This window comes from Ornithorhynchus anatinus, chromosome 7 (genome assembly GCF_004115215.2).
Source record: "Ornithorhynchus anatinus isolate Pmale09 chromosome 7, mOrnAna1.pri.v4, whole genome shotgun sequence".
NCBI lineage: Eukaryota > Metazoa > Chordata > Mammalia > Monotremata > Ornithorhynchidae > Ornithorhynchus > Ornithorhynchus anatinus.
Window position 1 is genome coordinate 45,496,060 of NC_041734.1, and position 19,186 is coordinate 45,515,245.

At 40.8% G+C, this 19,186-nt stretch overlaps 1 protein-coding gene across 5 annotated transcripts in view; it reads left to right on the forward strand.

The window, feature by feature from the left end:
• Nucleotides 1-19,186, forward strand: part of TPRG1 (tumor protein p63 regulated 1) — a 186,105-nt gene that overhangs the window by 89,414 nt on the left and 77,505 nt on the right. For 4 of the 5 annotated variants that reach the window (XM_029068393.2, XM_029068397.2, XM_001512049.4 and 1 more), the window contains 2 exons: nt 2,987-3,232; nt 8,814-8,905. In XM_029068393.2, coding sequence (XP_028924226.1) covers nt 3,011-3,232; nt 8,814-8,905 — 314 coding nt within the window. In that variant the 5' untranslated portion in view covers nt 2,987-3,010. The remainder of the gene's footprint in view (nt 1-2,986; nt 3,233-8,813; nt 8,906-19,186) is intronic. The other variant, XM_029068396.2, reaches the window with a different exon arrangement.

Here is a 19,186-nt window from a genome sequence, read left to right on the forward strand (position 1 = left end):
CTTAACAAATACCAACACTATTATTATTATTATTACTCTTCACACAGTAAATGTTCAATAAATGCAATTGAATGAAAGAGAGGTACAGACTGCTCTGATTTACAACACTATTGGTTCCTGAAAAATTCTGTCTTAATTGTAAAGTTTTCCCATAGAAAAAAATGTTAAAAATCACGGAGGGAATTAGTTTCTGATTATAAGTTGGTTAACACATGTTTATCAAAACTACTGAGAATTGGGTAATCAACTGATTATAGATGGATAGTAAAGCTCCACTAATAATTTATATTGTCAGAAGTTCCCAACTAGGATAGCTGACTTTTACTTTCCTTCCTGGTGAGTCACAAAGCTTTCATAAGATCTAAGGAGGAAGAATAGAGGATTTGGTATATGAATGCTTAAAAATGCCACCACTTTCATATTACTATTATCATTATGTTAGAGGGCCTGTCACTGAGGGGAGAAGAAACTTGATTCCTTCTACTGTGTTCTGGAATAGTAATGTTACTTTCTAAACTAAGAGTATTGTCAAGGCCCTTGAGGTTCTTTCCTTTTTTTCTTTAATAACAAATGACCAATTGAATCTTCCTAAAACTCTTGTATTGAGATTTTTTTCTATATTTCATGCCCAGACCTTACTGTCTCTGCAGCTACTTTAAATGCCCTGGGTGCATCTCACCGGCTTAATGCTGGACTTTGAGGCTTCACCATGCCATAACCAAACTGTAAAATGCCATTGCTATTATTTGAGGATTAGATGAATCCTTGAGGAGGGATACATTCGATAAATGAAACACTGATCTCTTCCCTAACCAGCAGTGATGAAGGTGGATGTAAAGTTCTCCATTCCTTCTCTCTTCTGCAACAATTAATTGACTTCATTTCTGTCATAGACCCTGATTCTCACTCTTTTAGTAAAGGCCTAACAGGGCTGGATTAACACAGGGGCTTTAAAGGCTATAGACTTAGGCCTTGGGATAAGGATACTTTTAAAAAGCCATAATACAGAACCCCAGCAGGCTCCATCAGAAGCCACCTTCAAGAGCAGCTGGGTCAAGAAACTGCGATTCTCATCCCCTTCAGGTGGGCAAGCATGCTGCTGCAGAAGTGTAGCTTTCTTTTTCCAGCCCTGAAGTCTCCCTCTCCACCTCCCCCCACCTGCCCACCAGAAGCAGCTTCCATCATGTCCACTTCTGACCCTGAGCATTTTCCACTCTCCTTCTCAATCTTGACTACTGCAGCAATCTTCTCCTGAGGCTCTCTTGCCTCTGGGAACTTTGGCTAAGTTGTTGCCCTTTAGCTAGGCTAAGTTGTCAGGGGCATTGTAGGTAACTCTTCTGGTTTCCTTCCCCCTCTCTTCTAAGTGTGATGATCAGTCAAACTGATCAACCCAACCTGAGACAACCACTCTGGAGACAGACCCATACCCATGCCTGCCCATTAGTAAGGCAGGGAAGGTAGGCCAGCAAAGCCGTTTGGTCTAGTGGCATGACCCCAATAAAGGAGAGAGCCCGTAGGCCTCTGAAAACCCTGAAGGGGTTCATTCATTCAATTGTATTTGAGTGCTTATGTGCAGAGCACTGTACTTTTGGAATGTACTATTCTAGAAGCAGCTTGGCCTACTGGATAGAACACGGGCCTGAGAGTCTGAAGGACCTGGGTTCTACTCCCAGCTCTTCCACTTGCCTCCTGTGTGACCTTGGGCAAGTCTTTTCACTTCCTCTGTGCCTCAGTTACCTCATCTGTAAATTGGGGATAAAGACCATGAGCCCCATGCAGGAAACAAACTTTATATCTATCCCAGAGTTTTGAACAGTGCCTGACACATAGTAAGGGCCGAAAAAATGCCATAAAAAGGGTGTGTCCAGTCTGAGGAGAGTTGAGATGGAAATCAAGAGAGCAGAAGCTCTTCCCTTGGGTGATGGCTCCCAGTGGGCTGGTCTCCACCCTTTGCTCTGGAATGGGCCCCCTTACTTAAACTGGGCTGTGGCAACTGGGGAGGTGGAGTCTAGGTGTAGCCACCAGACAGGTAAAGAAGCTGATTAAATATTCAGTCTAGTGAGTCTTGCTCCATCCCCCACAAACAGTATACAGTGATAAATAACAGGTTTGCTGGGAACATGTCTCTGACACTCCACCTCTTCTCACCAGAGCCTTCTGTGCTTCTGGGATAGCAAGCTGCAAGACAAAGGAGGGCTAGGGAGACAAGAGGAGGAGAAACACATAAGGAAACAAAATTATGCCACATCTAGGGCAAGTGGGCAGTGCCCATGCCCCTCAGGATAGCAGGGGAACTCCCATTTTCTACACGAATCCCCCAGGCAAAAGGACAACTGGTCCCAGCTGGCCTCCTCTCCTTTGTTTCTGCCAATGTTCTGGCTTTCAATCAATCAATGGTATTTGTTGATTGCTCAACAGTACAAGAGTCGGTAAACACGTTCCCAGACCATTAGCCCTCTTTATTCCAGTGAAACCACTGCACAGAACCCACCAGGGACAAAGGAGATCAAGTGCAAGGGAAGGGCCCTGACAGTAGAGTCCTGACACAATCCAAAGATGATATCCACCTCATACCATCATATGGTGCCTTGGATCCCATGGTGGAATTGCACCATGTGTTACACAAACAGTATTCTGCAAAATCAATTGTCCTTGAGGCCAATAGGGTGGCTTATTCCTATCCTGAACACACATGATTTTTTTGGAATTTTGTCATATATTCTCTTACAATACCAGTGTCTCAGGGACCCTGTGATGTTATTCCCTCCTCTAGATTGTTATATCGTTGTGGACAGGGAATGTGCCTGTTTATTGTTGTACTGTACTCTTCCAAGCACTTAGTGCTCTGCACATAGTGCTCAATAAATATAATTGAATGAATGAGTGCTATTTGTCAGGTTGATTTTCTGATTTAAAACTGCTAAATTGTCCTGTTCTGTGGCCATTTATAAATCATGTGGTTTCTGTCCTTCTGTTCTGTTTGCAGCTTCCTCCATTTTAGATTGTTGACATGTCTACCCTTGGGAGTTTTGATGGTTTCCAGCCAGTGGCTCTGAAGCAAGATGGAGATGACCAGCCATCAGAAAGAGACCATCTTTCTGTAAAAGAGGATGATCCCCTCAAGGCCATAGAGTCAAACCAAATTACAAGACAGCCAAGCATCACTGAGACAACACTCTACCCAAACCCTTATGTCCGACCTTATACCTCAAGGAAGTACTTTGTTACCCGGGTAAATTAAACTTCTGATCTTTGTTTCCTAAATAACAGCAATGCATCTGGGGATGGACAATTGAAATTTTATGCTGGGTATGGATCCTTCCAGTGTTCATCATCATTATCAAGTGTATGCCTACTGATTTTGGAAGCACTGCACTAAGAATTTGGAACTGTCACAAGTGAAACAAGACCCAGTCATTACCCTTTGGGACCTTAAGGTTTTAAGGTCTGCAAGTATGTTTCTGGGATTTAAGTTTGATCTTTACTTCCTGGTAGTTTAGAAAACTTTACCTATTCATGTCATGATACAATAATAATAACAATTATGGTATTTAAATACTATGTGCCAGGCAATGTATTAAGGATCGGGCTGGATATAAGAAAATTGGGTTGGACACAGTCCCTGTCCCATATGGGGCTCACAGACTAAATCCCCCATTTTACAGATGAAGTAACTGAGGCACAGAGAAGTGAAGTGACTTGTCCAAGGTCACACAGATAAGTGACAGAGATGGGATTAGAACCCATGACCTCTGACTCCCAGGCCTATGTTCTATCCACTACCCCTGATTAGTCCAAAGAGAATAAAACTTAAATGATCTAAATCCATACAAATGGAAAGTGTTTAAACTGGAAATAGTTATACCCTTAATAAAAAAAAATAAAAACAAATTACTTATTTTTTGGAAGTTTGTAAACTGCCCTACTATCATAAATATGCCTGTTACTGTAGTAGCCCATTGCACAATGGTAGTACAAATTTTAATTGCACTTATTCCATTAGTAACTTCTTTGGCAGAAGTTTCACTGGAATAAATAGGGCAAGTAAATTGCTCTTTGTATTCTTTGCAAATCGACTTTAAAATTGCATGAGCAAGGTGTAATTATGAAATGGGCTTCCATAGAGAATTTAGGAAGCAACTGACACCTACACAAGGGAATTTCCTTGAATGACTTCAACTGCTGTGAAGAAATGTAGGAGACAATGTATCACCAGACACAGAAGATAAATCTTATCGTTTTTAGGAGTTATTAAAGGTTGTCTAATTGCACATGAGATCACATGTAGGCCTAAGAATTTGGTTAGGGAGGATGGTGAAGTATCATTGTAAAATCTCAAACAATGACAATAAAAAGAATCAGTGTAGACCTAGGGGAAAATCAGGAAACCTAGGTTTCAATCCTGGCTCTGGCACTTGGCTGCTATGAGACCTTGGAAAAGTCATTTAACTTTTCTGTGTCTCAGTTGTCCGTTTCCTCATTTGTAAAGTGGGGATTCAATACCCATTCTCCTTCCTATTTAGACTGTGAACCCTGTGTGGAAGAGGGCCTGAGTATTTCGTATGTAGCCTGGTAATCTATCATAGTTTCTACATAGCTGGTAATCTATCATAGTTTCTACGTAGTAAGCCCGTAGCAAATATCACAATTATCATTAATAAGAATCCTTTAAAATTAGAAAAAGAGAAAAATGCAGAAGCTGCTAAGCAAAAAGAAGCAGGACTCTCCAGGCTTCCAAACAACTGGGACCTCACTTGCATGGAGCAAAATCTGAAATAAATATTTCACAGGAGAGAGGTCATTGTTGGAGGTTCAAGATTGCCTGCTGACTTGAAAGTTGTATAATTTCATAATGTAGATGATTATCAGAGAAATCTTTAAGGGGTGTACCAGAGCCTCATAGGGATGAGTTAGCCACACCTAATACACTGAGAACCAGGAATGACCAAACTCAATGTCTGATAGAGATAGGGGAGAAAAAAATTGTTTTGTCCTGTTAGAGTTGTTAGGGCTCCTCTGTCGGTCTATTATTTTTATTTTTTTTGCAATTCTCGCTACTTGAAGTTAATGGAGGACATGGTTTCAAGGAACGTATGCAGTCTCTCTGCATGCCTCCCTCCCACCCATCAAAAAAAAAATGGTACAGTGCTCCTCACATGATTGTTGTATGGTACTCTCCCAAGAGCTTAGTACAGTGCTCTGCGCACACAGTAAGCACTTAGTAAATATGATTGAATAATAAGCCCTCAAATATGCTTGAATAGTAAGCCTTCAAAACCAATGATGATTCAACACGCTAGGTCATTTAAACTGTCTTTTCTTTTTTGTGGCCTCCTATTGAATAAGGCTAAGTGTAATTGACCATAATTGCTCAAAACCATGTTAGAGGCTTTTTAAACAGTATTAACTGGGCAAGTGGTGCTGGAGATGCCAACTGGAGTGAATACATGTGAATAAAGGTTTGCCTAACCCCCAAGAGATTCTTAAAAGGCACCCATTTTTGCATTGCATTATTTTGGGACAATGCAAGCATCCAGTTAGAAATCATGGGCTGAGGAAACATGGCTTGCTGCTTCTGCTCCTACTAGCTTTGTGTTGATGAATGGGGAAGCTATGAAGTAAGGGTAAGCACTGTGTATATCCAGTTTTTATAAAAGAAAACCAGTGCCCATTTCGAACTGAGTTGCCCAATAATACATTTGGAAGAGTAAGGTAAGTAGAGTGAATTAAGAAGGTTACTGGGTTTTTATTTTTTAGTTTAAAACTTGAGTAACCAAAGCCTTTTAGTTCAGAGGTGAGTTAGTGAAATAAAGCTAAAAACACCACAGTAAACTATTCTGAGGGAGAGGGATACCTAAGATGAGGAAAAGTTTGATATGGCTCTGGTCTGATCTTCCTGGAAATGTATGCGGGGCTACATTTACAAGCAAATGAACTATATGCCGTAAATCTGCTTGGACATCCCTTTCCCACTGTTTTAGCTCATCTGCTATTAAAGCTTAAGCCCATCTAATGCAGGAGTAGAGTCTTCCCAGAACCAAAGTACCACTCAGAGCTAATAACCTGAGGTATATTATAATGATGGTTTTATCTCAGAGCTGGAGATTCAAAAGCAACTTCTTATGAAAGGAACAATTCTTCATGCACATGGGGAAAGATATTTTTAAACTCCCTGTAGGACTCCCATTCAAAATGAACCTTACCATAAAGCTGAAAGTGATTGGGGATGGGAAATTATCTCTAAATTTATACTTAAGAATATAAATTACATACAAACGAATGGGTCTAAAAGTATTTGATCTTTTAATATTTAATTAATTGCTCCCTATGGCCTTTTTATAGCTTATGTTCTATTGCGAGCAGCGTGACTTTAATAAGAAGGTTGGAGACTCCCTGTTGCGTTACAAGATGTTTTTGCCTTTGACACCACTTTGGGCATGCGTACTTGTGCTCTCTCACCCCTGGATTCCCTGTGTATCTCTCTTTTCTCTCCACCCTTTTCCCCTCCCCCGAAACAAATATATACATATAGATATATACACACACACTCTGGGAAACAGCGTGGCCTAGTGGACATAGCATATGCCTGGGAGTCAGAGGACCTGGGTTCTAATTCTGACATTGACACTTGCCTGTTGTATGACCTTGGGCAAGTTTCCCTCCTCTGTCCCACCCCTGCTTCCTTTTTTTTTTTTAAAAAAAAAGGGATTTTTAAGCACTAATTATGTGTCAATCATTATTCTACACACTGAGACAGATACAAGTTTATCAGATTGGACACAATCCCTATCCCATATGGAGTCCACAGTCTAAACTTAACTTTTCTGCGCCTGTTTCCTCAACTGTAAAATGAAGAATCAATACCTCTTCTCACTCCCTTTCAGACTGTGAGCCCCATGTGGGACAGGAACTGTGTCCTTCCTGATTCAGCTATATCTGTCATGGTGCTTAGAACAGTGCTTGATACATCGCAAGCACATAATAAATACCATCAAAAACAAAACACCTTCATGTGCTGTTTATCTGGCAGCTGCCTGTGTTGGAATTTTCCTGGGTTGCAAGTCAGCAGACTTCTAGGGAAATGAGTTCTTGATTCTTAGCTTTTGGTACTTGGAATAAAGACTATCAGTAGCTTTCTGGAATCAGATCCGTAACAGTACTAGTGGAGTACTCTCCCCCCTCAGAAAAAGAAAAATCATAATAGAGAGTGTTAGCGGCACCTTGTGGGCAGGGAACATGTCACTTTGTTATTCTGTTCTTCCTAAGCACCAGTAAAGTGCATGGCACCAAATGGACATTCAATAAATGCTACTACAGCATTATTAATATGATATATTTTTAGCAGATCTGCCTTAAAGTTTTACTGCTTTAGGGAGAGCAAAAACAATCCCTAAAGGTGGAGTTGCTCTTTTAATTAACTCACTGAAGAAGCACTCATCATCACCACTGTAGTCATCGTCATCATCAATAACAATATTTGTTGAGAATCTCCTTTGGAACATGCCCTAATAGGTGCTGAGAGGAATTACAAGGTAAATGAATGATAAGCTTCTTACCCTCAAGGAATGTATACTCTAGTAAGGACACATAAAGTATATGGAACAAATGTCAATTATTATTATTATTATGGCATTTACGGGCTTGCTATGTGTTAAACAGTGTTCTAAGCACTGGAGTAGATATAAGGTAATCAGGTTGTCCCACGTGGGGCTCACACTTTTAATCCCCATTTTACAGATGAGGTAACTGAGGCACAAAGAAGTTAAATGACTTGTCCAAGGTCACACAGGTGACATGAGGGAGGCGGGACTATAGATTCTCGGAGGGCAGGGACCATGTCTTCTACTTGCATGTTCTCGTCGTCTTATAACTATGCTCTGCAAACCAGCACATAGTAGATGATGTGATGATGAAAAATGAATAAAGATTGGAAATGTGTGGAAAGACTAGATATTTTTGTGAGCATAAAAAAGTGCCCCTCTGCCTTTCCACACTGTATTAACCGATCTCCCTCCAATTTTGGGGAGTGCATATTTTCAAACGTCGTAGACTATTGTGAAAATGCTAAAAACTTGTTCTCCATCCAGTCAGTATTATATCCAGGAATCAGATCACAAGTCACTTAACCTCTCTGATCTTTTGCCGGTCTCCAAAATACCCAGCTTCAGTAGAATATATAGTTTTTTCAGAAGACCTTCTGCTCCAGATCAGGTTATTAAGCAAAAATAAAAGTTTGTGTAAAAATATTCAGTTCCCCAGAAAATTAAGCTGCTTTTTTCCTCTTGGGATTCAGGATTCTTTGTCAATTGATATGTTGTAACACTAAGAGAATATTCATGTTGGGCTACCGAGGTGAGTTGGAAATTTTTCTCCCACTCATTCCTCAACCTACAATCCCAACCCTCTTTCTGTCCCCCTTGCTCAAACTGAAAAGTTGGCAGGCTTTCTGGAGGGGGTGAAAAATGATTAAAAATATTGTAGGTGGAGAAAGGTTCTTATACCTTTTTGAAAACCTGATTTCCAGATCATCCAGATATCGTATAAGTGGGAGTGTGTTTGTCACATTGGGAAAGGAATGAAGAGCAAATATGAGCAGGCAGAACTCTACTCAGTTCAGTCCCAGAGAAGGTGATACTATTGAACAAAATCACTCTAGGCTCTTGAGGTGTGGGGAGACATAAGCTCATTGGCAATTCCAAGAGCAATGTTCTCTGGAAGAACACCCAATATACTCCCTAGTGATCCCTAGAGGACTTGATCTTCTCTAACATGTCATCTGTCTTTCTATTCTCTCTCTCTCTCTCTCCCTCCAGCCAGGAGCCATTGATACAGCTATGGAAGACTTAAAAGGTCATGTGGCCGGGACTACTGGGGAAACCGTTCAAAGCTTCTGGCTCTTGACTGAGTGAGTAGTAAAAAGTATGACCATGGTAGCAGGAGGGGCAGATGGAAGAAGACAAAATGGAAGAGGAGGCAAGACCCATTCCTAACCAGTTTTGCCGATTAGAAAAGTGGTATAGAGTTATAAGCTAAACCTAGTTAGGGGACACTGTGTCCAGACAGTGCAGTATTGTGTTCTTATATTGTACTCTCCCAAGTGTTTAGTACAGTGCTCTACACAAAGTAAGCACTCTAAGCAAGATTGACACTAAGACAATTAAGAAATGACACTAATGACATTTACACCATTCCTCACGATATGCAGCAAAGTGTTAGTTTTGAAGCCAAAGAGGGTTATGGCTTGATGTGTTACATAAATGCTAGAATGAATCAGAACAATAGTCTTATTCCTAAGGTGATACCTAGAGAATGGTGACAATGCCTCCAATTTCAAATCAACTTTCAAGTAGGATATGCGACAATCGAGGATGAAACATGAGGTGTTTGAGAATTGCCAGTGACTTTTTTCTATAACTAGTTCAACAGATCTCAAGAGCATAGAAGTCTAACAGACAATCTTAAAGTAGAGAGTGATTAGTACAGAGCTCTGCCCACAGTCAGTGCTTAATAAATACGATTGAATGATTTATGACATTAAGAATCTGCTCATATTTTCTGCCTCAGTTTTGGATTTGACACTGACTTAACATATTTTTAATGTGGCATCTTGCATCTATTCTTCCCTTTTCATTCAAAATAACTACTTTAGGGTTCTTTGCAAGCATTCTATATGATCCAGCATCCAGTTGGGGGCAATTGTGTGAAACCAGTCCATGAACTTTCTAAAAATCGCAAATGATAAAATTACTTGAATTTATTATATCATTAGCAGTGGGATATACCAAGTTTGAAGTGAGGGTGAAGAGTTAACATTGCCATCTGATGTGGAGCATGATAAATTCCCTGATTAGGAAATGTGTGAATGACCTCAGTTTGAAAGACAGATTAGCAGTAAATAATCTTTTGTGTAGTTCCCCTTGTTACACTCAAATGGTAGGGAACACCAAGTACTAAAAGTGCTCGAGAAGTAGCTCCCAGGCATGCACACTTGTGGTTTTTCAAATTTTTATGGCAGAAGTTGGGAATATTGCACTCCCAAGTTGTAAAAGAAATTATTTCTCTATTCCTCCTTTACTAAATTCCTAAATTTAGTACATTTTCAACACTTTTTTCTTGCTTTAACCCTTGCTTTGATTTTTTAAAACTTAGTACACTTAGTATATTTTCAACACAGTACATTTAGTACATTTAGTACTAAAATTACTACATTTTCAACATTTTTTTCTTGCCTTAACCCTTGCTTTGATTTTTAAAAAAGATTTTTTTAAAAAAAGAAATCTTAAAAAACCTATTAAAAAGCAAAAAAAAAAAGCTTTTTGCAAATGTAAAGAGAATTAAGGATTGATATTGAAGTACAGACTTTTCTACAACTACACAATGGTACATATAGTAATGATAAAACCCCACAATCCCTACAAAAGAAATAGGTTTAGATGTGTCAAGGAGACCAAACTTCTTAACAGTGAAGACTAATATGATGAATAGGTACAGAAACTTAGTTGAGCTGTATAATTTCTCCCTAGCCCATCTGAGAGAACCTTTCTCTTTTTTTTCTCTCCTCTCTTCTCTTGCTGTCTGTCACTCTCATGCACACACCCTAGCTTGCACATGTTTTCTTTCTCTAATTTTATCCATTTCATCCATATGAATCAAGGACATTGTATAGCCTCAAAAACTACATATATCTTACTCGTTGCCAGGGGCAAGAAAATAAAACCTGCGTCTTTGCTGAGGGACAGAAATCTAAATTTGATGTAAACAAAAAGTGCAGATCATTTAGAATGGGTTTTTAATTGAGGTGCTTGTCTCTTAAAAGCTACATTTTCAAAGCTCAAGAAATGTGAGGAATGAGCAATTTGACTATTTAAATTGTTCTATATAGACAACCCAAATAGATCAAAATAACCAAATGAATCCACAGAATTATGTACTTAGAGTTCTCAACATTCTATAAATCAATTGAATTGGGCATTTATCTTTTAATAATAACAATAATAATAATAATTGTGGTATTTGTTAGGCACTTGTCTGCCAAACACTTGACTAAGTAATGGGGTAGATAGGAGTTAATCAGGTTGGACAAAGTCCCTGTCCCACATGGGACCCACAGTCTTAGCTGAAGGGAGAACAAGTATGGAATTTCCATTTTACAGATGAGGAAATTGAGGTATAGAGAAGTTGTGACTTTTCCAGTGTCATTCAGCTGCTAAAGTATTAGAGCCGGGATGACAACCCGCATCCATCTGCCTATGCTCTTTCCCCTAAGCTACATTGCTTCTCTCTGGGACTATGCTGACCCAGTTAAGAGTTTACCAGTTCACTTTTGAATAGAGATGATGGACTTACAAGGGGACTGGTGACAGCCATGCATATAAATTAAATAATGTGGGGTTATATCTTATGTATCACCAAAACAATTGTTTCAGTGGTATTTGAGTGCTAGTTGTGTGCAGAATGCTGTAACAAGTACTTTGGAGAGTATCATAGAGTTAGTATACATGATCCCTGATCTCAGAGAGTTTACAGTCTACCAATGGAGGCACACTACATTAATTACAGGTAAGAAGCAGTAGTATACAAGTGATTAGGCAATGGAGAAGTAATGACATGACAGTTGGTATTGGAGAGGGTGTGATATAGGAGATAATAATCAGCGTGGGCCCCTTGAAGGAGATGTGATTTCAGATGGAGAGACTTGTGGTCTACTGGAGGTGAGGTGGAAGGAAGTTTCAGGCAGGAGGGAGGTGTGAACAAAGGTCATTGTTGAAAGAGATTGAAGCACAATGAATATGGCATCTTGGGAGTAACAGCACATGCAAACTTGGGTAGTGAGAAATGGAGTTATAAATGGGGCAAAAGATCTGATTGTGACTCTTTTTTTGCCCAGGGGGAATTGTTAATCACTATGTGTCAAGCACTTTTCTAAGCACTAGAGAAGACTCATGTTAATCAGGTCAGACATGGTCCCTGTCCCACATGGGGATCAGTCTAAGATGGAGGGAGAACAGATACTGAATTTCCATTTTGCAGTTGAAGAAAATGAGACATAGAGAAGTGACTTGTCCAGGGTCACACAGCAAGCAATTGACAGAGCTGGCATTTGAACTCAGGTCCTCTTACTCCCAGGCCCATGTTCTTTCCACTAGGCCTTGCTACTTCCTTGCCTTGAAGCCAATGGTTGGTTTTTGTTTGCAAAGGAGGAATTGGAAGCTATTGAAGGATTTTGAAGAGTGAAAAGAGCTTTCAGAATAATGCTTGACAATGATTCAGGAAGCCTGGAGAGAAGAGAGGAAAGGAGGTGTGAGGAAGATACTTTGCAATAGCTGAATTGAGATATGACAAGTGTCTAACACCTGCCGGTCTCACCTTCACAATATTGCCAAGATCCACCCTTTCCTCTCCATCCATACTGCTACCAGGCTGGTACAAGCTCTTATAATACCCTGAATGGGTTATTGTGTTAGCCTCCTCTCTGTTCTCCCTTCCTCCTGACTGTCCCCACTCCAGTCTATTCTTCATTCCGCTGCCTGGATCATCTTCCTAAAGAAACACACTGGGCAGGTCACTCCCCTCCTCAAAAACCTCCAGGGGTTACCTATCAACCTTAGCGTGAAACAAAAACTCCTCACTTTTGGCTTTAAAGGTCTCCATCACCTTGCCCCCTCCTACCTCACCTCCCTTCTCTCTTTCTGCTGCCCACCCCGCACACTCTGCTCCTCTGCTGCTAAACTCCTCACAGCCCCCCATTCGTGCCTGTCCCACGGTTGACCTCTGGCCCACATCCTACCGCTGTCCTGGAATGCTCTCCCTCCTGACATCCGCCAAACTAACTCTCTTCCCCTCTTCAAAGCCCCACTGAGAGCTCACCTCCTCCAGGAGGCCTTCCCAGACCGAGTCCCCCCTTTCCCTCTGCTGTTCCTTCCCTCTCCATTCCCCTCCCCATAGCACTGTAATTATTTGTACATATTATTTACTACTCTATTTTGTTAATGATTTGTATATCTCTATGATTCTATTTGTCTTGATGTCTGTGCTAGACTACTTGTTTTGTTTTGTTCTATTTTGCTTTGCTGTCTGGCTCCCCCGTTTAGCCTGTTATTGGGCAGGGATTGTCTCTGCTGCCGAATTGTACATTCCAAGCACTTAGCACAGTGCTCTGCACATAGTAAGGGCTCAATAAATACTATTGAATGAATGAACGAAGTGTCTGGACTAGGTTTTTGGCAGGTTGAATGCAAAAGAAGGGGGAGATTCTAGAGATGTGGAGGAACAACCAACAGAATTTAATGACGGACTAAATATGGGGGCTGAAAGGGAGAAGTTCAGAATAATGTCAAGATTACAGACTTTGGGGGAAAGATGGGGGTGAAATAAACTTTCATGGAAAATTTACATGGAGGAGAAGATTTGGGAGGCAAGAAGAGGAGTTCAATTTTGGACATGTTATGCTTGAAGTGCAGATGGAGGATCCATGTAAAGAAATTCCAGAGGCAAGAGGAGATGTGAAATTCCAAAGGAGGAGAGAGGTTGAGTCTAGTGAGATAGATTTGGAGTCATCCACAAATGAAGGTGGTATTTGAAGCTGTTGGTAAGAAGGAACTCTCCAGGGAATGAGTAGATTGCCTAGAACAGTGTTATGCACATAGTAAGCGCTTAACAAATACCAACATTATTGTTATTATTAATCTGGTCTAATTAGTATGTATCTACCTCAGTACTTTAGAACAATGCTTGACACATAGTAAGCACTTAACAGATACCATAAAAAATCCAGAAATGAGACTCGAGGGGTGTCCACAGTTACAGAGTAAAGTCAGAGGAAGAGCCAGCCAAAGTGACTGAGAATGACTGGTTAGAGTACTAGGAGGCCAATCTGAAGAGAACTGCATTAGACAAACCAAAGTTAGATATTTCTAGGAAAAGGATGTCCATAGTATGAAAGGCAGTTGAGTGGTCAAGGAAGTATAGGCTGGAGTAGGCCATGTTAGATTAGACCAGAAGGAGGTCATTGGAGTCCTCGGAGAGAGCGGACTCATGGACGGTAGGGGGTAAGAGCTGGATTTAGAAGATCAAAGAGGAAATATGAGGAGAGGAAGTGGAGACAGTGGGTGTAAAAAATCCTCTCAAGACATATGAACAGAAATGATGGGGCAAGACTGTGAGCTTATAGTGGGTAGGGAATATGTCTATTGTTGTTGCATTGTACTCTCCCAAGTGCTTAGAGAAGCAGCTTGGCTTAGTGGAAAGAGAATGGGCTTGGGAATCAGAGGACATGGATTCTATTCCCGGCTCTACCATTTGTCTGCTGTGTGAACTTAGGCAAGCTACTCTACTTCTTTCTGCCTCGGTGACCTCATCTATAAAATGGGGATGAAAACTGTGAGCCCCACGTGCGACAACCTGATTACCTTGTATCTGCCCCAGTGCTTAAAACAGTGCTTGGAACATAGTAAGTGCTTAACAAATACCATAATTGTTATTATTAGGAGTTGTAATACAGTGCTTTGCATACAGTAAGTGCTCAATGAATATAACTGAATGAAAGGGATAATTGGGTGGTGCAGTGGGATAAAGAGAAGCACATTTTGTTTTAGGATAGGAGAGACATGGGCATGTTGGTAGACAAAGAGAATGGAGTGATCAGAGTGAGAAACTGGAGGGAAAAAGAGTAAATGCAATGTATTTATAAGGTTGTGAAAAGGAAGATAGACTCTTAGTGTTAATGCTAGAACTGGGCATCTTTCTTTTCGGTAATGTCAGAGAGCACAGCCTGTCAACAAGTCATCTGTGAGTTCCTATTAAGTATATAGTATCAGAAAAACTCCTGGATCAAGTCTCTAAGCTTCTCTTGGTTACAAACGCTTCCAGAGATAAAGAACCCTGGAAGAACTTCAAGTTGAATGCTTTCCATCGTACCCTGGTGATTTTTTAATGCTTCTAGCTAGTAGCAGTTAATCAGTGTGAGTGAAAGAAATTGTGCTTTTTCTCTTCATAGGAACTGGGTCAGGGTATTTGGGCAACTTCTTCGGAATATTTGAAGTCGCGGAGCCCAGATGCTACGTTTGTACTCCTGTATAGTCTTCCATGCCAAAATCTTCAAATTCCTCTGAGTTAAGTCTAATGATGGCCTGGGAGAAATTAAGTGTTTTCTAGTTAGGAAATGGTGAATGGAGAATATTTGGATGATCAGAAAAGTTTTTTGGGTTTTTTTTAATTTAAAAAAAGCCCTTAGTGGTCCTATACTCTCCGTGGTACCCTTTCAAGTAGAGAATTTTTGCCTATCAACTCATGATAGATGTTCTTCAGTTTTAACCTAAGCCAAATCTCCCCTTCTTTCAACTCTACCCACTTTTCCCAACCACGCGTCCTTTTGCACAATAAAAAACAGTCTCCGTTGATAAATATTCACAGTGTGGGGATTTTTAGCATCCCCACAGTCAGAAATAGGCAAGTTAGACACTTTTTTTTAATAAAGAACATCTAGGTCTCTGCTACTGGGTAGCTGTTAACTCCGCCTGCCAGTCTTTTGAAATCCACACCAGATCTGGAGCAATGGTATGCATAATCCTAACTAAACCTTTCCTGTTCTTCTCTTCATTTCCACACTGGATTTCCTGGTTGATGTTTCAGGGCCTAGTTTGTATCCATAGTTCTCATTATTTTGCCTGACTTGGTGTCACTTCTGGAAATGAAATATTAAGCTGGATGGACCATTGGTTTGAGCCAGGATAGATGGCATTGTTTACGACTTGATCATCTTTTAAGCAGCTGCATTCTTGTTGTGGGAGTGAGTGCCGATGGAATTGAAGATTAATAGTACCACTCCCAAATCACTTCATGCCCCAATATGCTGTACTCTCTGGAAGCCCATATTTAATGTTCTTCATTTAACGTTGCTGGAGACTTAATCCTGGAGACACTGAATTCCAGTGGTCCCCTCTGCTGTTTGGCAGCCCCAACTGTAGACATCTTTCTAAAGCAACACCCTTCTCCTAGCTTTGCCTCCATCCCTCCTTGTCTTCGAGCCCAAAGACAGACAATGGCTTCTTGTCCTTGAGTGAGAGAACATTGGCTGAAAAAGTCCCTAATTCATCAAGATGTTAATGACCTGTGGTAACACCCAGTGGAAGCAAAAGCACCACACTTGCCAAAATCCATTTATACTGGGTGGGTGTTTCAGATAAACACTTAATTAAATACATTGCTTTCTTTGTAAATTCTCTGTGGCGCAGCCTTGTCTGGGTAGTTAATGGTTCCTAACTGACCTGCATTCTAGGGCAGGAAATGCATTTAATAATTGTAGTCATTCAGTCACTTGAGAATCTAACTAAAGTACATTTTATTTTCTATAAGGTTGCATCAAACTAGGGAACTGGGAGAAGATTTGATAAAGTGCAAAAGTAATACCAATCTTAAAATGGGGAAGACTGAAAATGACTGCAGTCTGATACTGCTATTTATAAGACCAATGAGTTGTAAATCTGAAGTTTGAATTTGAAATGTGCATGACCACTTTAAGGCCAGTGATCTAGTTTTCAAATTTATTAGGTCCTTGAAAATTCTCTTCAGCCAGCAAAAAGGACATTGATCATATCCACATTGCTTCCCGTTTCTTGTCCATCTCTTTCTGCTGCTTTCACCCACTGGGCTGAGTGAAATTCACATCTGCACATGGCTATCCCATTCTCACCCTACCTGAAGGAGGCAACAAGGGTTAGCTTGGAGCTGTGAGTCAGGCGACCCAGTTTTTAGCCCCAGGTCTGTCCCTGGCCTCCTTTGTGTTCTTATGCAAGTCTTAGTCTCTTGAAAAGCAGCATGGTATGGTGGATAGAGCTCGGGCCTGGGAGTCAGAAGGTGATTCTACTTGTCTGCTCTGTGACCTTGGGGAAGACACTTCACTTCCCTATGCTTCAGTTACCTCACTTGTAAAATAGGGATTGAGACTGAGCCCCACAGGGGACAGGGAATGGTCTAACTTGATTTGCTTGTACCAAGCCCAGCACTTAGTACATTGCCTGGAACATAGTAAGCGCTTAACAAAAACCATAATTATTATTAGTTTCTATGTGCCTGAATTTCCTGTAAAATGTAGCTGATACCTGTTCTTCCTCCATCTTAGATTGTGAGCTCATGTAGGACAGAAGCTGTACCTGACCTGAATACTTTGTGTCTATTCAAGCATTTAGCCCAATGATTTGGAGGGACATAGTGCAAAATGAATACATATATGCGGATTCGAACCCCTTCTTTTAGTTGTGGGTTGGCGTTTATTTTAAGGGCAGTTGAGAAATTTGATATCATAGAAACTTTAAAAAAGGCATTTACATTGCAGTAATATGAGGTTATCTGATTTTCTTTTGTATTTTGTGTTTTCAAGGGCTCTGCTATTGTATCTCCAGAGTATCTCAAGAGGAGATCTCCTACCTTTTCTCAAAATCCACTCCCTTCACCAGTATCTCCAACCCCAACTCTTCACACCTTATCAAAGCACTTACCCTCTCCCTTCTTCCCTCCCTGAAAGCCATCTTCAACTGTTCACTCTTCAATGGCTTTTCCACCCACTGCTTTCAAACATGCTCATGCTTCCCATAACTTTGACCCCAAAGCTCTCTCCAGTTATCGCCCCATCTCCCTCTTACTATTCCTCTCGAAACTCCTAGAGAGTTGTCTACATCCTTTGTCTCCATTCTTCTCCTCCAATTGTCTCTGTGAAAGCCTCCTATCCAATTTCCGTCCCCTTCACTCCACAGAAACCTCCTTCTCAAAGGTCGAAAATGTTGTCCTTCTTGCCAAACCCAATGGTCTCTAATCCATCCTAATCCTCCTAGACCTCTCAACTGCCTTATCCACTTTCAACCACCCCCTTCTCCTGGAAACAACATCCAACCTTGGCTTCCTGGTTCTCTTCCTGTCTCTCTGGCCACTCATCCTCAGTTTCTTTAGTGGGTTCTCCTCTGCCTCCAAGCCCCTTACTGTGGGAACCCCTTAAGGCTCAGTTCTGGGTCCCCTTCTATTCTCTATCTACACCCACTCCCTTGGAGAACTCATTTGCTTCCATGGCTTCAGCTATCATCTCCATGTGACGATTCCCAAATCTACCACCTCCAGCCCTGATCTCTCTCCTTCTCTGCATCCTTATATTTCCTCCTGCCTTCAGAATGTCTCTATTTGGATGTCCCATTGACACCCCAGACTAAACATATTCTAAACAGGACTCTTTATCTACCCACGCAAATCCTGTCTTTCCTATGACTTTCCCTGACAGCACAGCCATCCTTCTCGTCTCACAAGCCCATAACCTTGGCGCTATCCTCGACTCATCTTTCATTCAACTGATATATTCAATCTGCTACTAAATCCTGTCAGTTTAACCTTTGCAACATTGCTAAAATCCACCCTTTCCTCTCCATTCAAACTGCTACTATGTTAATCCAAGAATTTATTCTATCCTGCTTTGATTACTGTACAGATCTCCTTGCTGACCTCCTCTGCCTCCTGTGACTTCCCACTGCAGTCTAAACTTCAATCTGCTGGGAGCATCATTTTTCAACAAAAATATTCATTCTGTTTCCCCACTCATCGAGAACCTCCAGTGGTTGCCCATCCAACTCCATATCAAACAGAAAGTTCTCTGTTCTCAGAAAGTTCTTACTCTAAATTATTCAAACACCTTGCCCCCTCCTATCTTACCTAGGTGTTCTCCTGTAACAATAATAATAATAATAATAATAATAAATATGGTTTGTTAAGAACTTACCATGTGCCAAGCACTGTTCTAAGTCCTGGGATAGATACAAAGTAATCAGGCTATCCCACTTGGGGCTCACAGTCTTAATCCCCATTTTACAGATGAGGTAACTGAGGCACAGAGAAGTTGAGGGATTTATTTTTTATTCCCCAAGATCATGCAGCAGGCAAGTGGCAGAGAACCCAGGTCTCCTGACTCCCAGATCCATGCTCTTTCCTCTAGGCCATGCTGCTTCTCCATGAACTCTCTCATACAGTACAGAGCTCTGCATAGAGTTATGACAAAAAATATGATGGATAATGCAGAAGGTCTTAACCAACCACACACACTGCTGGAATCTTGGTATAATCTTATTTTTTGAGTGAGAGTGAAAAATGTAAGATCTATTTCTACAATATAAATGCCTTCACAGTGCTCCTTGCATTTCTGCTCAATCTG